Source organism: Phaenicophaeus curvirostris, chromosome 2 (assembly GCF_032191515.1).
Source record: "Phaenicophaeus curvirostris isolate KB17595 chromosome 2, BPBGC_Pcur_1.0, whole genome shotgun sequence".
In the NCBI taxonomy this organism is placed as follows: Eukaryota; Metazoa; Chordata; class Aves; order Cuculiformes; family Cuculidae; genus Phaenicophaeus; species Phaenicophaeus curvirostris.
In genome coordinates, this window is record NC_091393.1 from 8,931,506 (window position 1) to 8,954,848 (window position 23,343).

Consider the following 23,343-nt stretch of genomic DNA (forward strand, 5'->3'; position numbering starts at 1 on the left):
GAAAGGTACTTGGGAGTAGGAAATTATGGAAGGGTGGAGACTTGCTAGAGGTCTTTAAATGGTGAGGTCAGGGGTTGCTGGCTGTAACCGAGGAAGACAACATGGAGAAAGGTTTCCAAGTGAGAAAAGAACTCCTTCCTTTGGTCACCACATATCAGCTTTCTGTTCCTCCACCTTCTGCAGTATCTTACATCTGCCCAGAGGGAAAGCACAGCCCTTCACCCTCCTTGGGGCTTAGCCCATGCAACCGTCTTTGCTGCTAAAAGAAAGCAAAGCCGTTCCGAAGAAAATTGTGACTAAGCAGGCATTTGGATCAAGACCGGATCAAGATGACTTTTACTCTCTCACCCACACCTTCATATTGTGTCCCTACATTATTTGAAAAATAGGGCATGTTTGTGTTAAAAAATGATATAAAAATGCAACAGTTTGGAAGAGAGAGAGTAATCAGTTATAACAACAATACAGCAAGCAGGCTGTACTAGCGATATGTTCTCCAAAAGTAGACTTGGCTTGGGAAATTGGATAAAAAGCCTTGGTTCATGTACCTCAGTGCTGCACATTTGAGTTTTTATCTTCCTGGCATGTCCTGTTGCCAGTATATAGACCAGGTCAGACCTCTCAGACTTCCTGATCTCTGGGGAAACAATCTTTAAACTCTAATTGTTTGGAGGTTTGAGCTGTGTTTGGCAGATGAATTCCATGGTATCTGTGTGGACCAGCTCATCAGAGTAACTTCTACCTCTTCAGGACACGAAGCAGGGCATGTTACAGTTATTCAGACTATGCTGCATGCCTGCCAGGTGAATTCATACCATGTTGACCAGAGAATTATTGCATCTTGTAATAATCTATCTGTCCTTTGGCAAAAATACATTCTTCTTTGCAGGACATGTACGCTGAACACAGCAGATGCATGTGGCGTATTCTCGAATTGACTTTTTCAGGCAAAATAAATTACACGTGTGAACATACGCAGGGAAGTTAGGGAAAAACCAAGAATGATTAAATGTGTTTAGCAGGAAATACAGGAAAAGAGAAACTTGCAGCTGCAGTGAAAACAGATGGTTGGGGAAGGTGATGGGAAGTCTCGAGGTCTTAAGAAGGACTGGCTGGTGGTAGAGAGAGACTGGGCCACTCATGAACTTCATCTTCTGTCCTCCTGTAGGAAGATACTCTCTCTTGGGAAAGACTGGGCCTCTTCATGTCTACCAGGATCTCATGAGAATCTAATGATAATGCAAACGTAACCTCAGAAACTATGAGGATACTGCAGTGGAGACCAGCAGTCAACAAGCAGAAACTTTTGACTTATCGTCAGCCTTCCCGCTGCTGGCCGTGAGGAGAGGATAGAGAAGATGAGCTGAAAATGATAGTGTTGAGTATAGTTTATATATAGTATCAAAGGGTCAAAAGCAGGGGTGGAGAAAAGTACAATACTCATCTTTCATGTACAAATTACTAAAGCTATCATGTAATAAAACTGTACACAACACAAAACCTACACAGAGTCTGGTTTATCTCACCAGCCCTATTAATGACTACAAATGCCAAACATTTCAAAGCAGAACATTGTATTCATTGCATTTTAACACACTAGACAGTGGGATGAGGAAGACTTGCAGATCACTTCAGCAGCCACACATACTACCAAAGGAAAACCTGTCTGGAACTCCAGGAACTGTGGTTCTCTTCCTGGATAAATGAAAAGCCTGCTGAATGATCTTAAGAAAACTAGTTTACTTCTGTATGCCTGCTTTTTCAGCTCTAAGACATGAAAGCTGCTATCATACATGTACATACTTTATCTGACCACTTCTAAAAACCTGTGGAAACCTGAAAGCAGTAAGTACTTGTACAGCATTTGGTGATACCTCAAGCAGTGCTAGGCATTAAGAACGCTGTGTCAAGCTGTAGTTTCTAGTCATGAATAACAGGTACTGATCAGACAGAGAGAAAGTTACTCACAAGACCTGCCGGCTCATATTGTCTTTATCCAGGTGATCCCAGTCAAAAACTGGTATCAAGTTGCATTTCATCTAGTCATAAAGTTCCCTAAATTTGCAGTATCATCAGATACTTTGGGAGGTTTTTTCCTTGCAGTATCTTTCCTTCCTACATAATTCAATGGTGAAATCTATGCTACTTCTCTCTTAACTGCTTAGTTGACCTTGTTCTTCAGTTCTCCTAGTATAGAAATGTATCAGTGCTTTCTTTGCTGCTTACATACAAAATTTGGACAAGCTCTATCAATTTCTTACTTAATGATTCCTACAATGACCTATCAATATTGTAAATATGACAGCAGGCAATTTCTGAATATTCTGATGCTGTGAATGCAACTTGCAAAGGCTTCATGCTATGTATATACATATAAGCAAATCACAGATCTCAAGCTATATATTGTTTTAAGTAAGGGTGCACCTTACTCTTTCTTGTACAGCTGTATCACCAGCCAATAAAGAACGCAAGATTCACATGATGAGGGAAAATAAGAGAAAGGCTTGACTCTACATACTAAGCCCTTTATTGAAATGTAGCTCTAGGTCTTGTTTCATGGAATAAAAACCAAAACAAATTGTATTTTGATGGCCACTGCCATCACCGCTTACAAGGGCATTTGCAAATTAAGGTTCATCCACCTACCTGATGAAAGCACACTGCTTCATTAAAGCAGCAAATGCCATCGTTCATAGAAACAGCATCGCCTCAAAACTTTATGTTTCATGACCTGAAGAATGACAAAATGGCAATGAATATTATACCACTTCTTGAAATACATACTGCATGTACTGAACTACAGCTAGATACTTAGGGAAGTTCTACAAATACAAGAGAAGTCCTTGATCTCAGAATACTTCTCTTTCTGGTATAAACTACAGCAATCACACCGGTGGCAACCTACAGCATTTAAGTACACTTAACCAGTGTAATTCTCAAACTGAACACAAATATTTATGAAACACTTGGAGTAAATGACCGCATCTGTCAGGTGTGTTACTTGCAGTGATTGATGTCACTGGACTAACCTTAAAGAAAAAGTACCTGTGCAGCAGTTCCAACAGAGTCAGGGCTTTGTAACATCTAAAGGCCTATTTTTGGGGAGTTGAATAAGTGAGATTTTGTCATCTCGGGGCAGGGGGGAAGTTAGATATGGGAAGAAGTATCTCTGCTAAGACATATTCGCTGTGCAATTTAATTCCTGAGGAGTTTTTCTCAAATTTAGCAGAATTTTTGACCGTCCTGTCTTAGCTCTGATAACATTCTTCTGCACTTTAAATGCAAAACAAAAAGTTCAGCCTCTATATTGCTGGTAACATTCTGTTGCTCAACTTCAGTACAGCAGGGTCCTTTTCTTAGAGAATATATTTCTCTTTAATTAACAAATGCTCCCTTCATTAGTCTTTCCTATTGAATCAGCAACTAAAAACTTGCTGTTATAAAAAATATTTAGCATGGTGATCACTGTTCAACAAGGCAAATGTTTCACAGTAAACGTTAACATTTTACAACATTTCTTTTACTTGCTTACTTCCTGGATGCTTTACGTAAGGACCACCCTATTTATAACATAAAGCCTTCTTAGAAATTACTACAGAAAACAATTCTCCCTAAATGGTTCTTAGTCAGGCATATATAATGAAAAAAATAATAAAGAACACATTGTGTAATCAACGTATTTCAAAGAGTATAAGGAATTGTAGAATAAAATACCAAATGTGTTTAATTGCATGACAGAAGCATCATCACTTTCTGTGCAGAAATAAAGCCAAACTTATTTGCAAAATTACAATAAAAAACGATCTATAATCTTCAGGCTTGATTTAATCCATAAGCTGCATATATTTGATCTCAGAACTGGGTAAAGCAGAAAAAATCCTGAAATGTGCTATGTATCAAATCCTTTGTAATGCAAAACCTTAAAAATACTCTCAGAAAATAATTAGAAGAACGGCTTAAATTGACACTACCTGGATGAAATATTAATCAGCTGGAACAAAAATCAGTTTATGGAAAGTTAGAGCCTCATATACAGGCTACTTAAGAATTTAGCAGCACCTCTGAAGAGATACTGGTGTAACAGAGTTCAAATTGCTTGTCGGATTTCTAGCTCCTATTGCATTAGGAGACAGAAACATCTTAACTTTAGTAAAGCACCAAGCCAACCGTTATTAATGAAGCCGTGTGATGGTTTGAAACTTAGCCACGCATGAAAACCCAACAACAGATACTTCTGCGGTCCACGAAAGCTAATTTTTCAGGACTGTCACCACATGAAATTTAACTGTTTAAAAGTAAGTTGGTAGTTAACAGTCACAGTTAATTCCCCTGCAGTTTTGCACAGCACTGCACTGAAGATTTTAAACAGATTTTCATTATCTAACCAAAATGCAGTACATTCAGTGTTTTTTCTCTGAACTCAGAAGATCTGATAAGCAATTTATTTAATTCCTGCACAGCAAACACAAGAATATCTAACGAGAACACATCCACTAAGTCTGTTAATTTTCTTCCTTAAAGGCTGTTCACTTCAACAGATTTTATACTATCCTGTTACAAAGAAGTCCTCCAAACATGACACTAATGTTTTCCTTTCATTTACCGGTTCAAAACTCGAACAATACTTTGCTCATGTAATACAATGCCTCGCCTGCAGGGACGTGGGGTGAGAAACCTGTCAAAGTGAAGTAAACCTTTAAAGTGAAAATCCCTGGAAAATACTGGAGAAAGCAAAAGGAAAAATCGTGGGAAAGGAACAAATTAAGTGCAGAAAGCGGACCTAAGAGCTGACAACCTCCTGATTTTTCAGGCGATGTTGAAGCGCATATTGCACGTAGGCCAAGTTTTCTAATCCAGTCCACTGACCAGGAAGGGACTCAACCCAAAGATCTTAAGATGACAAAGTAAACATCAAGTGCCCCAACCCTTCTGGCAGATCACAACAGGACCAGCAACACCAACACAGACGTAAGCTAAATAAGCTTTCCGCTCCCCTCACCTCGTTTGGAAAGACCAGATGAAACACAGTTATTTTACCCTGAAAAACTTTATGGTCCAGCAAGTATGGAAAGTTTGAAACATTCAAGACTTCAGAAGTTTCATCTAACTGCCTTAAAAGAAGTGGCCAAGGGGCTGAGAACTATTGGCACTCACACTGAGTGAATTTTGTAATCCCAAGGGATATGCCAGCAAATCAGGGTTGATACAAAGAGCTATGTTACACTGGCAAATTTGATGTAGGATCGGAGTTAACGTTCGAACTATGTAATCTGATGTCAGCTCCAAAGGGCAGGGATGAAAAGGCTGATAGTAACAAAGATAATCATAAGAAAAAAAAAAAAACAGAAACCTTTCAAATTATGCCAACCTGCATGGCTGATGGAAACCCGCTCTTGTCAAGCTATTTATAAAGATTCAGTTCAGCTGACAAAATTAATCATTGCTTAAGGCTATGGGGAATTCCTACAGGCATTATTCTTTGTGCCTGGTAACATTCAGGCACAAGGAAAAAAGAAAGAAAAAAAAAAGGCACAACAGCAGATCAACACAGCACATATCAAGTGTAGTAAACTGGGACTTACACTCTACTCAAGTTACCCTTTGTGAGATTCTACTAGGATTTTTCTTTGTGCTAATACTTATTACTATATTTTTAAAAAGAGAATTTTTTTCTCCATTTTAGAAGACGAGCTAGGACAAATTATGGAGCATTTAGATTAGGCAGCAAACTGGGCGACTAAAGCCATACGTTTACCTCGAGCGTGTACCACCATTAATTTAATAATACAGGTCAGTGAACCTGGAAGTCTCTGAGGAGGACCAAACATTTTCTATGACCTCCTGGATTAGAAAATGCATAGTTGAATAGCATAACAGCATTATAATGAAGTTTTTTGCAACTACATCATTAATTTTTACAAAAAACACTAAGAAACGCTCCCTTAGTTTTTGGCCTATTTCATTTCAGGGCTACGCTAACGAATACTGTCAATTCACATACATGGAAAAATGACGTTGTATTTTGGTAGCAGTAGTGAACACAGCATGAACAGAGTTAGTGTTGCCCACTCTGAAAACACCCTTTAAACTAAGGAACCAGATCAGCTGGGACCCTGCTGCTAGCGTTTTCTTCCCACCTATCCCTTCTAGGATACCAGTGCCCGGAGAACAAATGTTTTTCAGTGGATCTAGAAACATAAAAATGTTTTCCTACCTTATGTAAATTTCACTTCTGCTTCGGTCATCCTATTTAAATACCAGCTTAGTAAAATAACTGCAAATCCCCCATCTCCTCAACGTGCCTGTCAGATTAATCTACAGTCCAATTTCTTAGGAATTTTAGATCAGAGGAATGAGGCGTCCAGGATAGGTATCGGCAACAAACAAATTTGGTGAAAAATAGGAAGATTAACTTGCTCCACACCTTTCTGTCACTGCTGCTTTTTGGTATCAACTCGTTTAATAACCACTATGAAAATCGTTAAGGGGCACAGCAGCACAGATTTGAATATCTTAGTTGTCCAACTTTCAGGGTATCTGAATTTTCAAGAAACAAAAGAATAAGGAACCTAAAATGACGTATCACAAAGAAAACCTTTTCAAAAAAACCTCAAGGAATCCTTGATCTATCAAATCTCTTAATTATTTGGATAGTCAAAGGCTGTGAAGGACGAAATATTCCTACTGATGTCACCAGAAGGCAATCAACAAAGTCCACACACATCAACTGACACACACACAGAGAAGAAAAACAGAGACAGGCTTAAGGGGAGGCCAAATTGTTTTATTTAATTTTTTTAGTGACCAATTGGATTTTTGGCAGAAAGCTCTGCTTTTTTTTTTTTTGCTTTTTTTTTTCTTTAAAGAAATAAGCAGTGCTCAAATTGATGGGTTGGAATTTTACACAAATTCCAGTTAATTTTAAAAACAAACAGATAAACAGGAATTCCAGATAATAGTTTCCAAAACAGAAAGCAAAATTTCACATTTGTATGAAAGTTCCGTGTTTATACTTGCTTGGGACATAATGCAAAACTATTGTCAGTAGTGCATGAGTAACATTCACATTTGATCTGGAACCTCAGACACAGAAAGCTGTACTCTCCTTTCAAAATTTTCATTACCTTGTGCAAATCAAGTCAAGTCTTCACGTGTCAAGCACACACGTAAAATTGTCCATATTTTATATACAAGACATCTACCATTCAGGCAGTGCAAAATACATCATTTCATAACAAAACTAAAATGTACCTCTCAAAGTATGAACAAGAATATACACATAATACATGATGTACACTATTTACACGACCATAAAAAATATAATACAAGGGATTTTTTCAATGTGATTATAAGACTTGACAGTCTTTTGCAATTTCTGTTGCAACAAGGCATGTTTTAAGTTTCCCAGGTGGAGTTGTCTTTGCCAATTACTCAAAATCTTGGAAACTATGCTTGAACTTTTAGGAGAGTTTTCAAATGGACTGCCATCAACTCTTTGTTTTGGTCAGACGGTTCAGCTGTGCCACCTACCCAGTGGCTGGGAGGCTTCGGAAGGACACTAGGAGATGGTGGGTCACTAAATTTTGCCCCAGCGTAATTTTCTTTTTGGCTCGCTTCAGATAGGGTGATGGGTTTCTTGGACTTGGCATTTCTGAAGTTCTCTGTGTTTTTAAGAGGTTTTTTCTCCTGCTTCTGAACTATTTCTGGTGATACAGAATCCTGCCAAAAGTTCTCTATCTTGTTTGCCGAGGCAATCTTTGTCAGCGGCACATTACATTTGCCCTTCTGCCTGTTAATCTTTGGTTGTTCACACAGATGTAAACCGTGAACAGGCTGGCTGTAGGGGACGGAAGCCTTCTCCGTCTTTCCCATCTTGTTCTTGAAGAACTGCAGAGGACAAAGATCTCCCGTCAACACGCAAACCCTTTCCTCCACAGGCCCTCAAGCGCAGGGTGACAGACTCCAAGACGCGTTCTCGGGGCCCGACTGCACCTGGGCGGCGGGATAGGGGACTGTAACACCCCAGGGAGGGGGGGAGAGGGGTATAACAGAGGGGGCTGTAAAGCCCCAGGGGTTGGGGAGGAAGATAGGGGTCTGTAATGCGCCCCCCCACTCTGTGGGGTTGGGGAATAACAGAGGGGGCTGGGGAATAACAACAAAGGGGGCTGTAACTCCCACTCTGGGGGCTGGGGAATAACAACAGAGGGGGCTGTAACGCCCCTCCCTCGGGGGGTTGGGGGAATAACAACAGACGGGGCTATAACGTCCCCCCACCCCGGGGGCTGAGGGAAGGTTAAGAAAGGGGGCTGTAATGCCCCTGGGGAGGCTAGGGTACACGGAGCCCCCCCGCTCCCCCGTGCCCCCCGGGCACCCCTCGCGGCCGCCATGTGGCGCTGCGCCGCCCGCACGTCCCGCCCTGCGCGCGCACGGGGCGGGGGCCCGAGGGGAGGAGGCGCTGGCGCGCGGCCAGCGGGCTAAATCCGGCTGTTGCTGGGCGCAGCGGCGCGCGCCCATTGGCGGAGAGCGGCAGCCAATCGCCGCCCCCCCGCCTTCTCCCCCGGCCCCCCCCGCCTCGCGCCCCGTCCGAACGGGTGTAACGGAAACTAACACCCCCCCCCACCGCGCGCTGCCTCAGGGGCGAAAGAAAGGGGGTCGGGGGCGTCGTTACCTCCTTCCTGAGGGGCTTGGCGGGCGGGGGCGGCTCCTCGGGGGGCTTGGCGGGCGCCGGGTGCGAGCGGAGTTCGGCCGGGCCCCTCCTGGCGCGGTGCTGCTGCAGGTGCTGGTATCGGCCGGGCAGGAGCCCCCCGGGGCCCGGCCGGATCTTGCCTTTCCTCCGCCGGACCCTCCTCAGCGCCGGCCGGGCGGCTCCCCCCGCGCGGCAGCCGGGCGGCTCCTCGCCGCCGCCGCCGTCCTCTCCTCCTCGCCGCAGGCGCTCGGTGCCCGCCGAGATCCGAGCCAGGAAGGGCGGCGGCGCCGTGCTGGTGACCATGGCGGGGAGAAGGAGGCGAAAGAAAGGAAGAGTCGGATGCGTGGAATTGGGGTTAGGGAGAAGCTTTGTGGGCTGAGGCAGCGCTAGGAGAACATGGCGGGGGAGTGAGAGGCACGGCCGGCGGCGCCCGGTGTTGTTTGCAGAGCGGGGCGCGGCCCCGCCCCTTTCCCGCCCTCGCGCCAATGGGGAGCGACACAAACACGGGGGCGCGCGCCCGCTGGCACCGCCCCCTCCCCCGGGCGCGCGCGCGGCGTAAGGGACTAGAAATGAAACGTTATCAAAAAGCAGCAGTGTAGGGAAACACGTACGCTTTGAGGGCTTCACCGTAGCCTGTATGAATAAAGTGCAGCTGTACCTGTGGCTACACACATAACCGTGCAGTTCTTTCCTGCACTTTTCAACAGCACTCACAAGTTAAGCAAGATTAAACTTTTGGTTTTACTCTTTTGACACATACAAAACATACTTAGCAAAACTACTGCATCTCCATGACAGACAAGTTCAAACTTTCTCAACACTCCAAAACTATTAAGGGTACAGATCTTGCTGTAGTGTTACAAAACCCTTAGGTCCTTGGGCAGGGGCACTTAAGTTCTTCTTTTCTCTCTGCTGTTAGACCTCTTGTCCTTTTCTGGAGCCACAGCTACTCCCCAGCAGGCAGCACCACGGGAGCTGTGACCACTAAGGGCACAACCTCAGCATAGCCCATTTCCAGCCTTCTCCCATCTCTATGACTGGAAGGCCACACCTGAAAAACATCCCAGTGCTGAGGGAACGACAGGGCCATAATGAGGAACCCCAAATAGGCTAGAGACTGGTACTCTGCAGACCAGGGTGGCATAAAACCAAATTATTTTGTTACAATTTAATATTGTCTACCTGCAGAAACACAGTGCATCACAGCACCCACCCCCCACTGAGTGTTTTTAATGAGGGGTAGCAGCTGCACCCATCATAAACCTATCTGCTCCTTAACTGCAAGTTACAGGACTTAGAATCATAGAATGACCAGGTTGGAAAAGACCCTATGGATCATTGAGTCCAACCATTCCTATCAAACACTAAACCATGCCCCTTAGCACCTCGTCCACCCGTGCCTTAAACACCTCCAGGGAAGGGGACTCAACCACCTCCCTGGGCAGCCTCTGCCAGTGCCCAATGACCCTTTCTGTGAAGAATTTTTTCCTGATGTCCAGCCTGAACCTCCCCTGGCACAGCTTGAGACCATTCCCTCTTGTCCTGTCCCCTGTCACTTGGGAGAAGAGGCCAGCACCCTCCTCTCCACAACCTCCTTTCAGGTAGTTGTAGAGAGCAATGAGGTCTCCCCTCAGCCTCCTCTTCTCCAGGCTAAACACCCCCAGCTCTCTCAGCCGCTCCTCAGACTTGCACTGGCTACCGTCGCTTCAAGGTTTTCAGACGATGGTCACCAAGCACCGGAACACATACGTAAGATCACAGTGATCGCTTCTCTGCTAAAATCTTGTTACAGGGAGACTCGCAACCTAAGCTGATTGCCGAGAACATCGCCTAAGAGGCTCGGGCCACAGGAACCACGACGAGCAGAGAACTCGGGGGGGCGGGGTCAGCGGGCGCGCGCGCCCCCGCGCAGCCAATCGAGGGCGGCGTAAACAGCGTGGCGCGCGCGCCCCCGCGACCCGCCCGCCATGGAGGAGGAGGAGGAGGGCGGCGGGCGGGACGGGCGCGGGCTGGAGGCGCTGAGCCTGGCGGGCGGCGCGGCGGCGGCGGCGGGGCGGCATCCCCATCCCGCGGAAGGGCGGCGGGCGACGCTGGCGAGCGCGCTGGAGCTGGAGGGGACGGTGCTGCGCGAGGGGCGGCTGACGCAGTTCGTGGCCAACAACCTGGAGCGGCGCATCCGGCTGAGCGGCGCCGGGCGCGCCGGCTCCATCCCGGCCATCGACCCCGCGGCGCTGCGGGACGTGTCGGCGCTGGCGGCGCGGGTGGCGGCGCAGGTGGACGAGCTGCTCCGCAACGTCCACGGCGGCCTCCAGGCCCTCACGGCCCTCAGCGTCGGGTGCATCCAGACCTACCGCGACGGCGTCGAGAGTCTGGGCGAGGCCGCCGACCTCAGCATCCGAGCCATGTACGCGCTGGTGGCCCGCTGCGAGGAGCTGGACCGCGCCATGCAGCCCGTGCCCGCCCTGGCCCGCCGCATCCGCGACGTGAAGGGCACCCTGGAGCGCCTCGAGGCGCTCTGCAAGTAGCCGCCCTGCCCGGGGAGCCCAGGGAGGGAGGGGGCCCCGCTCCGCCCGCGGCCCTCCTCACCGCCACCCCCCTGCAGAGTTTGGATCCCACATGCCTTACGCTTTCTATTTATTAAGGACTATCAAAAACTGACCGGTCGGGATTAAAAGCTGCTGTCCTTATATTTCTTTTAACCAAACTTGAAACCGTTCTGATTATTTTCTTGATGTTTCCAGGCGTCCCTGCTTATTTGTAGCTGGCTTACTGCCTGATGAGCAACTCTCCCTTCCGCTGTGGCAGCGAGCGCACTGTCTGATGGGATGCGCTTGGAGGAAATGTAATATATACAGTAAAGACACTCTCCAAGAAGAATATAAAATCCACAGAATATAGCTGAGCTTAAGATAAGAACAGATCTATATGCACAGTTCCAAATAAAACCCTTCAGATAAAGTATCCTTTGCTTCCCTTAGTCTTTACAGTTTTCATGGCATAGAAGTTTAAATGACATCACTGTGAAATGATCGTGTTATTTGTTGGTTGTATTTTCTTGATTGGCAAAATATTTAAGGAGATGAGGAACATTGATGACATGGCAGTGGTGTAGGCCTGACAGAAAGTGGGTGCTGTGGGAGAATGTATTTGTATAACTTGAAGCTTTTGTATATGCATCACTGTATGCAGAAGTGATTTTGCTGTATCAGTAAGTATTTCCTCTGAGGCCTGAGAATAGCCGAATTCTCTGCTCGCTGTGGTTCCTATGCAGAGAGCCGCTTAGGTGACGTTCTTGGCAATCCGTTTAGATTGCAAGTCTCCGCGTAACAAGATTTCAGCAGAGAAATGATCACTGTGATCTTACGTATGTGTTCCGGTGCTTTTGGTGACCATCATCTCCTGAAAACCTTGAAGCGACCGTAGCCAGAAATACTACGCAAGTCCTGTAACTTGCAGTTAAGGAGCAGATAGGTTTATGATGGGTGCAGCTGCTACCCCTCATTAAAAACACTCAGTGGGGGGTGGGTGCTGTGATGCACTGTGTTTCTGCAGGTAGACAATATTAAATTGTAACAAAATAATTTGGTTTTATGCCACCCTGGTCTGCAGAGTACCAGTCTCTAGCCTATTTGGGGTTCCTCATTATGGCCCTGTCGTTCCCTCAGCACTGGGATGTTTTTCAGGTGTGGCCTTCCAGTCATAGAGATGGGAGAAGGCTGGAAATGGGCTATGCTGAGGTTGTGCCCTTAGTGGTCACAGCTCCCGTGGTGCTGCCTGCTGGGGAGTAGCTGTGGCTCCAGAAAGGGACAAGAGGTCTAACAGCAGAGAGAAAAGAAGAACTTAAGTGCCCCTGCCCAAGGACCTAAGGGTTTTGTAACACTACAGCAAGAGCTGTACCCTTAATAGTTTTGGAGTGTTGAGAAAGTTTGAACTTGTCTGTCATGGAGATGCAGTAGTTTTGCTAAGTATGTTTTGTATGTGTCAAAAGAGTAAAACCAAAAGTTTGATCTTGCTTAACTTGTGAGTGCTGTTGAAAAGTGCAGGAAAGAACTGCACGGTTATGTGTGTAGCCACAGGTACAGCTGCACTTTATTCAAACAGGCTACGGTGAAGCCTTTAAAGTATACATGTTTCAGTACACTGCTGCTTTTTGATAATGTTTCATTTGCAATCACCTACATTCAATGCAGATTGCCTGCTAAAATTGTTAGGGCTGTAGAATAATATGATTACTTTTATGTTTTTAATTGCTAGTGATTAGTTGTTGTTCAAGTGTTTCACTTAATTATTGCTTTTCTTATTTGGCAAAATAACATGAAAGCTAATTCAAACCCTGCTCCTGCATCTGCACCTATTAATGTGATTGCAGAACCAGTTTCAGTCTAGATCCTTAGGCAGTAATTTCTGACAGTGATGTCATTCATGTGATGAAAAAGAGATGACTAGTGAATTATAAGCATGAAGGAAGCAGTAATTACGCTGTTGGAGTTTGCTTTTTAGTATCTATCTGAAAGTTTCAGCCTGTTTGAAGGGCAGACTTTGCTGAGCTTGGTGAAGTGGCTCCTGTTCCCAGGTGTCTGCCTTGTGCATTTGCTGTCCCTGGGGCAGTCATGGCCAAAACGATGTGAGCCTGTTCTGTGCTGTCACAGCCAACATCGATCAGTTCTTACACATCCCCTGTGGTTTCCAGCCCCACCTCTGTACCAGCCTCCATTGCTGCAGGCATGGTAACGATTGCCAGTGTCTGTGCTTGTGCAGCCCTAGTGCCTGCCCTGCCTTTTAATTCCTGTGTGAACCGCTTGTGAGCTACACGCAGCTCAGTAGCCACGAGTGAACCTGGTCCCTCTGCAGCCTTGTACCGCCTTTTTGATCCAGTCCAGGCTTTCTCATGTATGGCCCTTTCCAACTTTTGGATGCTAAGTGTGAAAGCTTTCAGGTTTTTGTAGCCTGTTTTTGCTTAACCATTCAGTGAGCAGAGTAAAAACATGTTTAGATTTTCCAAGACCTTCAAGTGTGTTTGCATATATTTTCTTCCTTAGTCACTCAGCTTTACAATTGGTCTTGTTTTCCTTTCCTCAACAGCTGCCAAGTGAACTTTCATTGTAACAAGACTGGCAAGGTCAAAGAAGAAAACTAACCAAATAAAATGGTGTGCAGAGCACTAAGCAAAGCCAGATACAGAATTTGCTGTTTGCCAAAAATGACTTCCCTGTTCTGATAACTGCCAGTGACTTTGTTAGGAATTAGGTTACTCTGTTAGGAATTAGGTTAGTTTGATAATGGTTTTGGGTTTTTTCCTTTGGGACGAGGCTTATATCTGACTGAAAATCCTTCTGATGAAGGTGTGGTTGTTCCTGTTTCATTCAAGGCTTTTTCTCTGCTTTGTGAGGTTTTATATTCCCCCAACTCTGAACTGATCCCATTTCCATGCTATTTAAAGGAGCTTTACCAGATAAAACCTTATTACAGGTGAAAATACATCCAAAAAGCAGGGATGAACATTACTGACATGTCACTTTTAAGGGTTTTTTTCAGTGTTATTTAATTGCCTCAGCTATTCAACAAGTAAATATATCAACTTCCTATGCGTCCTTCTGCCAGCCAGCCACTAAAATAGTTAAATCTTTTGGCTGTAATGTCCAGCTCTGTGGTGGTAATTACTCCTATGAGTGTGAGTTAAATCCAAAAAGCATACCTCTTAGCATTAAAGATGTAACTGTTTTGAAATGGTTTTGAATAGTGTGGCTGTACTACCATAAAACAAAGCCCTTAATTTTAAAGCTTCGATGTTTTCAGCAGCTTTCCAGAGGAGTTAGTAGATTAGCTCTTGTAGCAAACTGTGTTAGCTGAAATTGAAGTCCTAAAGATAGAGTCTCTTGCAATAGGTGTCGTCCAACATAAGGCAGGTTCTTGCCATCAGATGCCACACTATCTCATCTTGATCGACACTGGTGTGTGTACCTGAGAAAAAACACCCTTTAAAAGATGAGCAGATCATGTGTTGTGTTGCTGTCGCAACCTGCTTTCATTGCTAGGATATTGCTTGGAGAAAAGGACATTCCTACAAAAATCATAAAGGGTCCAATTGGGATTCTTTTTTTAGTGTGTGACTATTGTCCCCGCTTCTCTTCCCACCCTCCACCCATTCAGGAAACATCCTAGATCCTCCTGCCATGCATGTGAAAGCACACATGGAAGAGAGATTAATGACGTTTCTCTTTTAGAAAGCTTAACGTAGTTCAGTTATTGCATCAGATGCAGGAACTGAAACTTGGCTGGGTTTCACATCCACTGCTCCAGCTTGCTGCCTGGGAAAGCTGTCATCATTATCCTCTGCTGTTCGAAGCTCCAAAAGTAGAGATGTGATCAGTGGATTTAGGTCCTAAGCTTCCATGTTGGGAGTTAAGATCCTCCTGCCCCTCCACCCCCATTAGGACAGTGCTACCTTATCCAGAAAGAGGAAAAATGGTAGAGAAACAGAAATTTCAAACTTCCCTGCAGTTCTGTTCCCTTCCTACTATTTGTACAAATAAGAAACAATGGAAAACACCAAACTAAACCAAATAAATTATAAGCACCCTCCCCTCGACTGCTAACTGGTCCTCCCCCCAAATCTGAGAGGATGTGAATAGGCTGGCAGTTTCATAAATAATAGCAGTTATCGGCTATCAAGGATAATGTACTTGAGATGGTTCTCACAGTAGTGTTGAATCCTGATGAGACTTAAAAGGACCCAAGTCTAGAGAAAATAAAATACTACATTTTAATTGTAGTCTTGATAGGGTTTGAGATGGGGAAGTCTACACAACACTTGCAAAACTAGCATCTGTTTTTTTGCTAGCAGGGTTGGACGGCTGCGTACGCCTGTCAGGATGCAGCAGCATTCATTAACCGGGAAAACAGAAAAGCAGAGTTAAAACTATCTTGATTATTTTCCTAGGTTACAGCTAGAAAGCACTGTCACTGTAATTAGTTCCAGAATTTGAGTTAATGTTGCTGTGGTTAATTACTGGGAAGTTGATCTGTTTCAAAGAAGGGTAATAATTTATGTCAGTATTTTTATTTTCATGAATGCTAGTTAGAGAGGGAAGAATCCTAGAATTTTGTCCAACACTGTATTTCTTGTCTCAGTATGACCAACCAGTTTTTTTACTTATTTTATTTATGGACAGTGCTGGAAGAATTCCCAGCATTCACCTTGCTTGTAAGACCAAAAGCCATGCCCAGTGAGTTGTTAGGAAATGCTTGGTTAAGGACAGCTTCCTTGTCTGGAAGTACGTGTAAATGAAGGAGAATGGATTGCCAGACAATCATTTCTAATTTTACAGTGATGTAACAATGCTGGGTACCTGTAATAATCCTGGGTATCAAATGATCTGAGATCATTTGACTACACTCAGTAGCAGAAAATCCAAGAATTCCCAAGTTGAAATCTTAGCTTTTTAATACATGAGCTTTCTTTTTATAGCTTAACATCTGCGGTGATGTTTACCAGCCATTTTCACTCTGAGGTCTTTCTGGTCTGAACTTGAACTGTTTCTGTTCAAGGAAACGCTAACCTAAAAAATAAACTCTTTTAAAGTCAAAGTATCATCTGACTTTGTTCCTCTTTCTGGTGTCACTGCCTACGCAATTTGTTTACTCATGGTTTTTTTTTTTCTAGGCTGGGACTTTCCAGTGATGTTTCCTCAACTGAAAGGAGAGACGAGTTTCTTACCACTGAGCAACACTGGGATTTTTCATTTCCCGTGTGCCACTTATAGTTGACGATACAGACCTTTTGTTTCCCTCTAAAGAAAGAGATGTGCAACCACAAGCCTTTCATCTCTCCTGCTCCAGTGTTAACAGCTTTCTTTTGTCTGTTGAGAGCAACAGTTGTAACAGTGCCCCCCCCATTCACCACTTTGCACAGCTACCAGCTGTACCACATTTTGCATGTAAAAACCTTGTTTGGGACCTCATCAGTTCTTGGTGTTATTATTTGATCCTGCTTATCTTCTGTCTTTGGTTGCATGACTGACTTACTACATCAGTGTTGTTATCGTACTGCCAAGGCATCGGCCTTCTTACTTAACTCATTTATGTTCTCTGTCTGCTGCCTTGTTTTTCATTCCTATTCTGTCTCAAATTCAAAATGGTCATCTGCAAGTCCTGGACGAGGCAGGCTTCTGCTTCCTACCTGACCTATTCTCTTTGGATGTCACCCCTTCTTTTATCCTTTAAAATATCTCAGTATATTATCTTACGCTTTCTTTTGTTATGACTCCCTTGCTGCTGTCTTCTGCAATGCTCCTTGTACCCAGACTACCCAGCACCAAATGTCTTGTTTTCAAACCAGCCCTCAGGAGCAGGCAAGTCAGAAACTACATAGATAGTAGATTTCTACTTTTTCTACTAGACAGAAGGTGCTACAGAAAAGCTGAACATCTGTAACAGAAGAGAGCTAGCTCTTACTGTCATTTGGTTCTGATATGCCAAGAAATGCAAATAAAACTGAACAAACTACTTGTAAAATAATCCCATATAACTGTGTGTGCTGTGATGTATCTGTTAAGAGACGGGAAAATCAGTCAGCTACTGCTCACATAGGCTCTCAAGGACAGGGTTATAGAACGCCAAATACCATGTGATATGGTGAGGTAATGCAATATTTATCAAATATGTGCCAGTCCCCAAAGCAAACTGTGTTGTTTTCCCTTTTAATCATAGAGAGATTAAGTCAATCCTGGAGTAGGGCTACTGCTAAATGGAATTAGGTCTCCCTGCCTTCCTTTTTGCATGTGCACGCACAGGGCTCTCGCTGAGTTTACAGAGAGCCGTGTGTGTTTATGTGGAAGTTACGTAACTTTGTTATATTTATTACTTCAACAAACCTTAGAAATTAATATTATGAGTACAGGATATGCCAAACAAGTTCCTCCCATATGTTTACCAAGATTCACATGTACATACTTTAGTATGGTAAATACATTCTTTTAACAAGAATTATTCTTCTCTTACTGTCAGTGATGCACAATCAATGGGCAAATACAAGTCATAGCCAAAGGACTAATTCCACATAAGTGTTAGAATGTCTCATTTAAAACAAAAATTAATGTTGGGCTATACTGAATTGAACAGCTGTAAAAAGTCAATCTTAAAAATGGTTAGCATTCAAGTTTTAATCGTGGTTAACTAGACAGTTATTAATAGGTATGTACAAACTTTTAATTAAAATACCTATCAGCAAAGACTTCAGCCCAACCAAATGCCAGGGTCTGTTTCTTACACTTTAACTGATCCATAAGCGAGTGAGGTAACCGATTCAGACAATGTGTAACGAAGGAGTTATGGAATACGTTTCCTCTATGTGTTAATATAAACCAGAAAAATTGTGTAACTTGTTGATGACTACTAGAATCTACGTAGCACCGCAGGCATTTTTGGTTGCAACATTCAACATTCATTCATCAGCATTTACTGCTGCGAAATCAGATACACATAGTCTTTGTCCTCGATTGTTACGAGCTGTGCTTTGAGGCAGGGATAAATACTTTGTCTCAGAAATAGTTCAGTTTCAGTAACAGAAAAAGACAGAGACTGGGACAAAACTTCATTTGTTTCTCTACATATCTGTAAGTGAGACTTTGATTTAAATCTCTTGCTGATAGCCATTTGCATAATACTTTGGAAACAGAAGTTTCCTGGGCTGAACACAGGCAATCAGCTTCTCGTTACACAATGTACCGTCAGTGACATGACTTGTCACCACTGCCTGCCAGACAGCCTATCTTTAACACTGTGTACTGCCATAAAAAGGCAGCTGGATGATGCAAACATAGGAAAGTCATAGCAAAAGGTTTCTCTCTTACACCACTTAATTTATTATGACTTTTTTCTCCTCATTCCTTTTAATTTCTTGTTATTTCCCTTAGGGAATGCCACAACTGAGCCCTGTTTTCCACAGTTAGTGGATCGTTTTTCTAGGCAGCATGGCTGTTTTAAACTGCCTCTAACCATGTAAATCATTCAACTTTGTGCATACGTCACGTTGGCACAGCCAGTGTGCTATTAGGCTGAAATACTTGTTCTATTTTGGAGACCTTCTCAGTACCAGACATCATTAAAAGTGAATTCTCACTGCAGAAGAGCAATTTTGTCAGTCACTGCAGAAGAGGTATGTCCCAAGGGCAGAACAGAAAAGGATCAGAGATCCCACTGGGATATCTGCCAGCGTGGCTCCAGGTTTGCTTCTCTAGAAGCAAGAAGAAAGGATAAATAAGTCTTAGATTGCCTGTATCGCCACAGGTTTGCCAGGGTGGGTCTGCGAGGCTGGCATGTTCTCACTGCAGCCACCGTCTCCTTCGATGACAGGAAGTTCTTTATCTCTGAGGTGATAAATGCTGTTGAAAGTGATTACACATTTATTTATCATGCTTTTGAATGCCACGGTTCACGTAGAAGAACATAACATTAAACAGTGTAAAAGAAAAGAATATTTAATGTTAAACATGATAAATATTATTGAGCCACCCTTTGTAGCCCACACCCCATAGAAAAGGGAAAGCAATCAGCAGGTTTTGTACCTGTGGTTTTGATCCCCAAAGGTAAAAAAAGTTCTTTATGGTGACAGTGTGTGTCGGTAACAGATGGAAAAGAATATAGCTAGCTCAGGAACAATGGTGGATGTAACCATAGCTTGTTGACTAGGGTTACCTGAGAGTTGTCCTGAATTTAATTTTGTCTTGTCTTTTCCACACTGGAAATCTTAAAAGATACAGCACTAAAATTCCCACATGGCTTTTCTTTTGGAGTATGAGTGGAGTGCTTGTTTCCCTCTCTGCCAGGGGAGGTTTAGGCTGAACATTAGGAAAAAATTTTTCACAGAAAGGGTCATTGGGCACTGGCACAGGCTGCCCAGGGAGGTGGTTGAGTCACCTTCCCTGGAGGTGTTTAAGGGACGGGTGGATGAGTTGCTGAGGGGCATGGTTTAGTGTTTGATAGGAATGGTTGGACTCGATGATCCAGTGGGTCTCTTCCAACCTGGTTATTCTATGATTGTATGATTCTAAAATCTGGCTTAATAATACCAGTTGTGTACTTTTATTGATTCAGCTTCACATGTTAAGCTGACACAAATTTCTTTCAGGTCTAAGAGAACTCTAAGAGAAACTCAGGCCGTGTGCTGATATTTCGCAGACTAGCCGGGCGTGTTTTAAGGCAGGCTGAGCAGCTCCTCTCCTGCCCCAGCCCTGCCCTCTTGTTCCTGACCATCCCCCGCATTTCCTCCTGATTTTATCCATCCTGCTTACGCAGCCACAAAATGAAGCAGAGCAGGAACTCGACCCAGCTGAGCCCAGCAAAGAAGGAGGAGGATGTTTGTTTGCTTACTTTTTGGCCACACTTGGTTTTTTTTTGGCCCTGCCTTGTTTTAAGGCGCAGACAATCGCTCAGCACAAGGAAGGAATTACATAGAGGAGAAAGGGTGTGCAAGCCTGATGCTCACAGCTGAGATAAGGAAAGTGCTCAGGGAGGGCTTGCAGCTGCTACCACTCAAATCATGCTGACCTGCAGCCCACAAGAGTGTGGTTGCCTGTGCTGGCAGTTGGGCTGCTCCCAGGAAAGAGGCCCAGAGCTAGGAGCAGGGTTGCACTGGAAGCAGTCCTTCAACAATGCCTTAGATTTTCATTTTTTTGCAGTTATAAACCCCTTTTCTGTGTGGCTGAAACTTCAGCTATTGAGATAAAAAAGATTACCTAGCAACAGCTCTACCCATTTCGAAGCTGGTACAAACTGCACCGTAGAAAAGAACAGAAAATAATTAAGTGGGTTGCATTTCAGGACAGAACATCTTGTCTTTTCATTCTACGTGTTCCCTCTGCAGTAATCAAACCTTGCATCTAAGATGTAAACAATCAAAACAGCCTTCCAATTTTAAACCAGCGTGGCCTTATGTATAACCAGGATTGTGTCTATACTGTATATACTCATTTCACAGAATCACAGAATCACAGAATAACCAGGTTGGAAGAGACCCACCGGATCACCGAGTCCAACCGTTCCTACCAAACACTAAACCATATCCCTCAGCACCTCGTCCACCCGTGCCTTAAACACCTCCAGGGAAGGTGACTCAACCACCTCCCTGGGCAGCCTGTTCCAGGGCCCAATGACCCTTTCTGTAAAGAATTTTTTCCTAACGTCTAGCCTAAACCTCCCCTGGCGGAGCTTGAGGCCATTCCCTCTTGTCCTGTCCCCTGTCACTTGGGAGAAGAGGCCAGCACCATCCTCTCTACAACGTCCTTTCAGGTAGTTGTAGAGAGCAATGAGGTCTCCCCTCAGCCTCCTCTTCTCCAGGCTAAACAACCCCAGCTCTCTCAGCCGCTCCTCATAAGGCCTGTTCTCCAGCCCTTTCACCAGCTTTGTTGCTCTTCTCTGGACTCTCTCCAGAGCCTCAACATCCTTCTTGTGGTGAGGGGCCCAGAACTGAACACAGGATTCGAGGAGCGGTCTCACCAGTGCCGAGTACAGAGGGAGAAGAACCTCCCTGGACCTGCTGGTCACGCCGTTTCTGATACAAGCCAAGATGCCATTGGCCTTCTTGGCCACCTGGGCACACTGCTGGCTCATATTCAGTCGCTGTCAACCAACACCCCCAGGTCCCTCTCCTCCAGGCAGCTTTCTAGACAGACTTCTCCCAGTCTGTAGCACTGCACAGGGTTGTTGTGCCCCAAGTGCAGGACCCGGCATTTGGCCTTGTTAAACCTCATGCCATTGGACTCTGCCCAGCGGTCCAGCCTGTTCAGATCCCTTTGCAGAGCCTCCCGACCCTCCAGCAGATCGACACTTCCACCCAGCTTAGTGTCGTCCGCAAAGCTTAGCTCATTTGAAGCTCTCCATCTTGTTCAATAATTTACATGTAATAAATCACTTGATTCTATTCATGCCTCTGCTGTTGTGTGCCGATGTTTACTGGCATGTTTTTCTAATTCTCCATGTTAGAGAACGTATATAGGTATGGCCTGAGTCACAGTCGATCGAAACTGATACAAGTCTTTCACTAAGCTATAGAAAAACTAGAACATGTCATATAGCTGGTCTCTGACAAAACATCCAATTATAGTAAAAAATGCAGTACTAAACTCATTTTAGCAGATCTAGCTCCCAGTATGTGGAAGGATATGGGGAGATTTTTCTCCCCAAAGGGGTTTTTGAGAAGCTATTTCTGTGGAGCAGAGGTAGATACAGAAATTCACAAAATGACTTTTCTGAAGAATCTTTAACATTTTCCAGTAACAGCCGCATCCTTTCAGTGCATAATGTTTGTTACCCAAACCTAAAAACTTCAGACTACCAGGAAATTCATTTCAGGCAAGGACAGAGTCATCTTCCTTTTCTCAAGGACTTCAGTCTCACTGAGTAACTCCCTAAAAGTCCATCTGGACGAGGACAGTTTCATACCCATACCATATGCTAGGATATTCCTTTTGATCTCTGCTTCCTTCTGAGTGAAGCTTTTTTGGGAAAGAGTAGCATGTGTTCACGTAAAGCTTGTTCCACAATGCATACTTATGGAAAGCAAAACTGACCTCACAAGGGTAATGTTTGAGCATCTGATTTTATACATATATATATGTATATATGCATATGTATTTTTAAACATAATTTAATTTGTATACAATATAAATACATAAATACATAAATACGTAAATATATAATCAGATTTTACTTTTAAAAAGCCTGTCTGGCTGCCAGACTGATCACTTCTCTTTACTCCACATTCCTTTCCTTTGCTTTTGGCCAGTTTCTTGGAGTACCTCAAGAGAGACTTTGGTTTTCATTTATATTTGTACAGTATGTTACACAAGTCTGTATGTATTTTCTCAGGTATTGTATTATAACTTATGCATATATAATAACTTCACAGGCTTTATATTCATGTATCTCTATAGTATACATGTCTATAGGCAGAAAGTTATGAAGCCGAAGGTCTAAGAGGGTGCCTATGTGTAATAATTTTTATTTTGTGTGACTAATCATGAGAAAAAGATTTCTGCCAGAACAGTAACCCAGAACTTGATCATCGCATACGTGGGCTTGTAGGCTAAAACACTCATGGCTATTTCAGGCTGTAGAGGAGCAATAACCCTCTAGCAGCTGCTGACTGCCCTAGTCTTTCTCCTGCACTAACCAGCATCTCAGTTACGACATTAGTTTTAACTCTATTCAGGGCAAGATTAAAAATCTTAGTAAAACTAAGGTGTCTTGCTTGAATAGGCAGTAGACAAACTAGAAAGTGTAGCAACAGAATGCTGGTTTACTTTGTGGAATCTGGTCACTCCCCAGCCCAGCTCCAAAGACTGTGAGTCATGCTTTCCACTTAGGTGAATTAGATTAGTTTCTTGTGTATTATGTCATACTGTTCCCTACCACTAGTCATCTTCCAGCGTGAAATTTTAGTTGATCGCTTTATTCACAGTCAAAGCACACTATACCATGTGATTTCATTTTATGCAGTAGACCATATATTCTTAACTGTTACACCTAAGTATTTTTTACAGTGTAGATTTCCACTGAAAACCATCCTTCACAGCTGATGTGAGTAGGACATCAGGTGTCTAGGTCAAACTGCAAGAACTGGAGGGAGACCAGTGTTAGTCCAGTTAGTGCCAGGAATG

The 23,343-nt window shown here is 43.9% G+C and overlaps 2 protein-coding genes across 2 annotated transcripts; one reads left to right on the plus strand and one right to left on the minus strand.

The window, feature by feature from the left end:
* Positions 1-6,763: 6,763 nt before the first annotated feature.
* Positions 6,764-9,108, minus strand: PNRC1 (proline rich nuclear receptor coactivator 1). The gene is made up of 2 exons (XM_069851287.1): positions 8,669-9,108; positions 6,764-7,887 (listed from the first exon to the last, which is right to left on the minus strand). Exons 1-2 carry the CDS (start codon positions 8,987-8,989, stop codon positions 7,447-7,449), a joined length of 762 nt encoding a protein of 253 aa, XP_069707388.1. The 5' UTR covers positions 8,990-9,108; the 3' UTR covers positions 6,764-7,446.
* Positions 9,109-10,638: 1,530 nt separating this feature from the next.
* BORCS6 (BLOC-1 related complex subunit 6) lies at positions 10,639-11,647 on the plus strand. The gene has a single exon (XM_069851297.1). It carries the CDS (start codon positions 10,654-10,656, stop codon positions 11,209-11,211), a length of 558 nt encoding a protein of 185 aa, XP_069707398.1. The 5' UTR covers positions 10,639-10,653; the 3' UTR covers positions 11,212-11,647.
* The last annotated feature ends 11,696 nt before the right edge of the window (positions 11,648-23,343 follow it).

What these genes read in the sequence shown, in the direction of transcription:
- BORCS6 (XM_069851297.1), top strand. Translation starts at nt 10,654, where the DNA reads ATGGAGGAGGAGGAGGAGGGCGGCGGGCGGGACGGGCGCGGGCTGGAG.
- PNRC1 (XM_069851287.1), bottom strand. Translation starts at nt 8,989, where the DNA reads ATGGTCACCAGCACGGCGCCGCCGCCCTTCCTGGCTCGGATCTCGGCG. An exon ending in CCAAGCCCCTCAGGAAGGAG is followed by an intron (nt 7,888 to 8,668) that starts GTAACGACGCCC and finishes TGTCCTCTGCAG; the next exon opens with TTCTTCAAGAACAAGATGGG.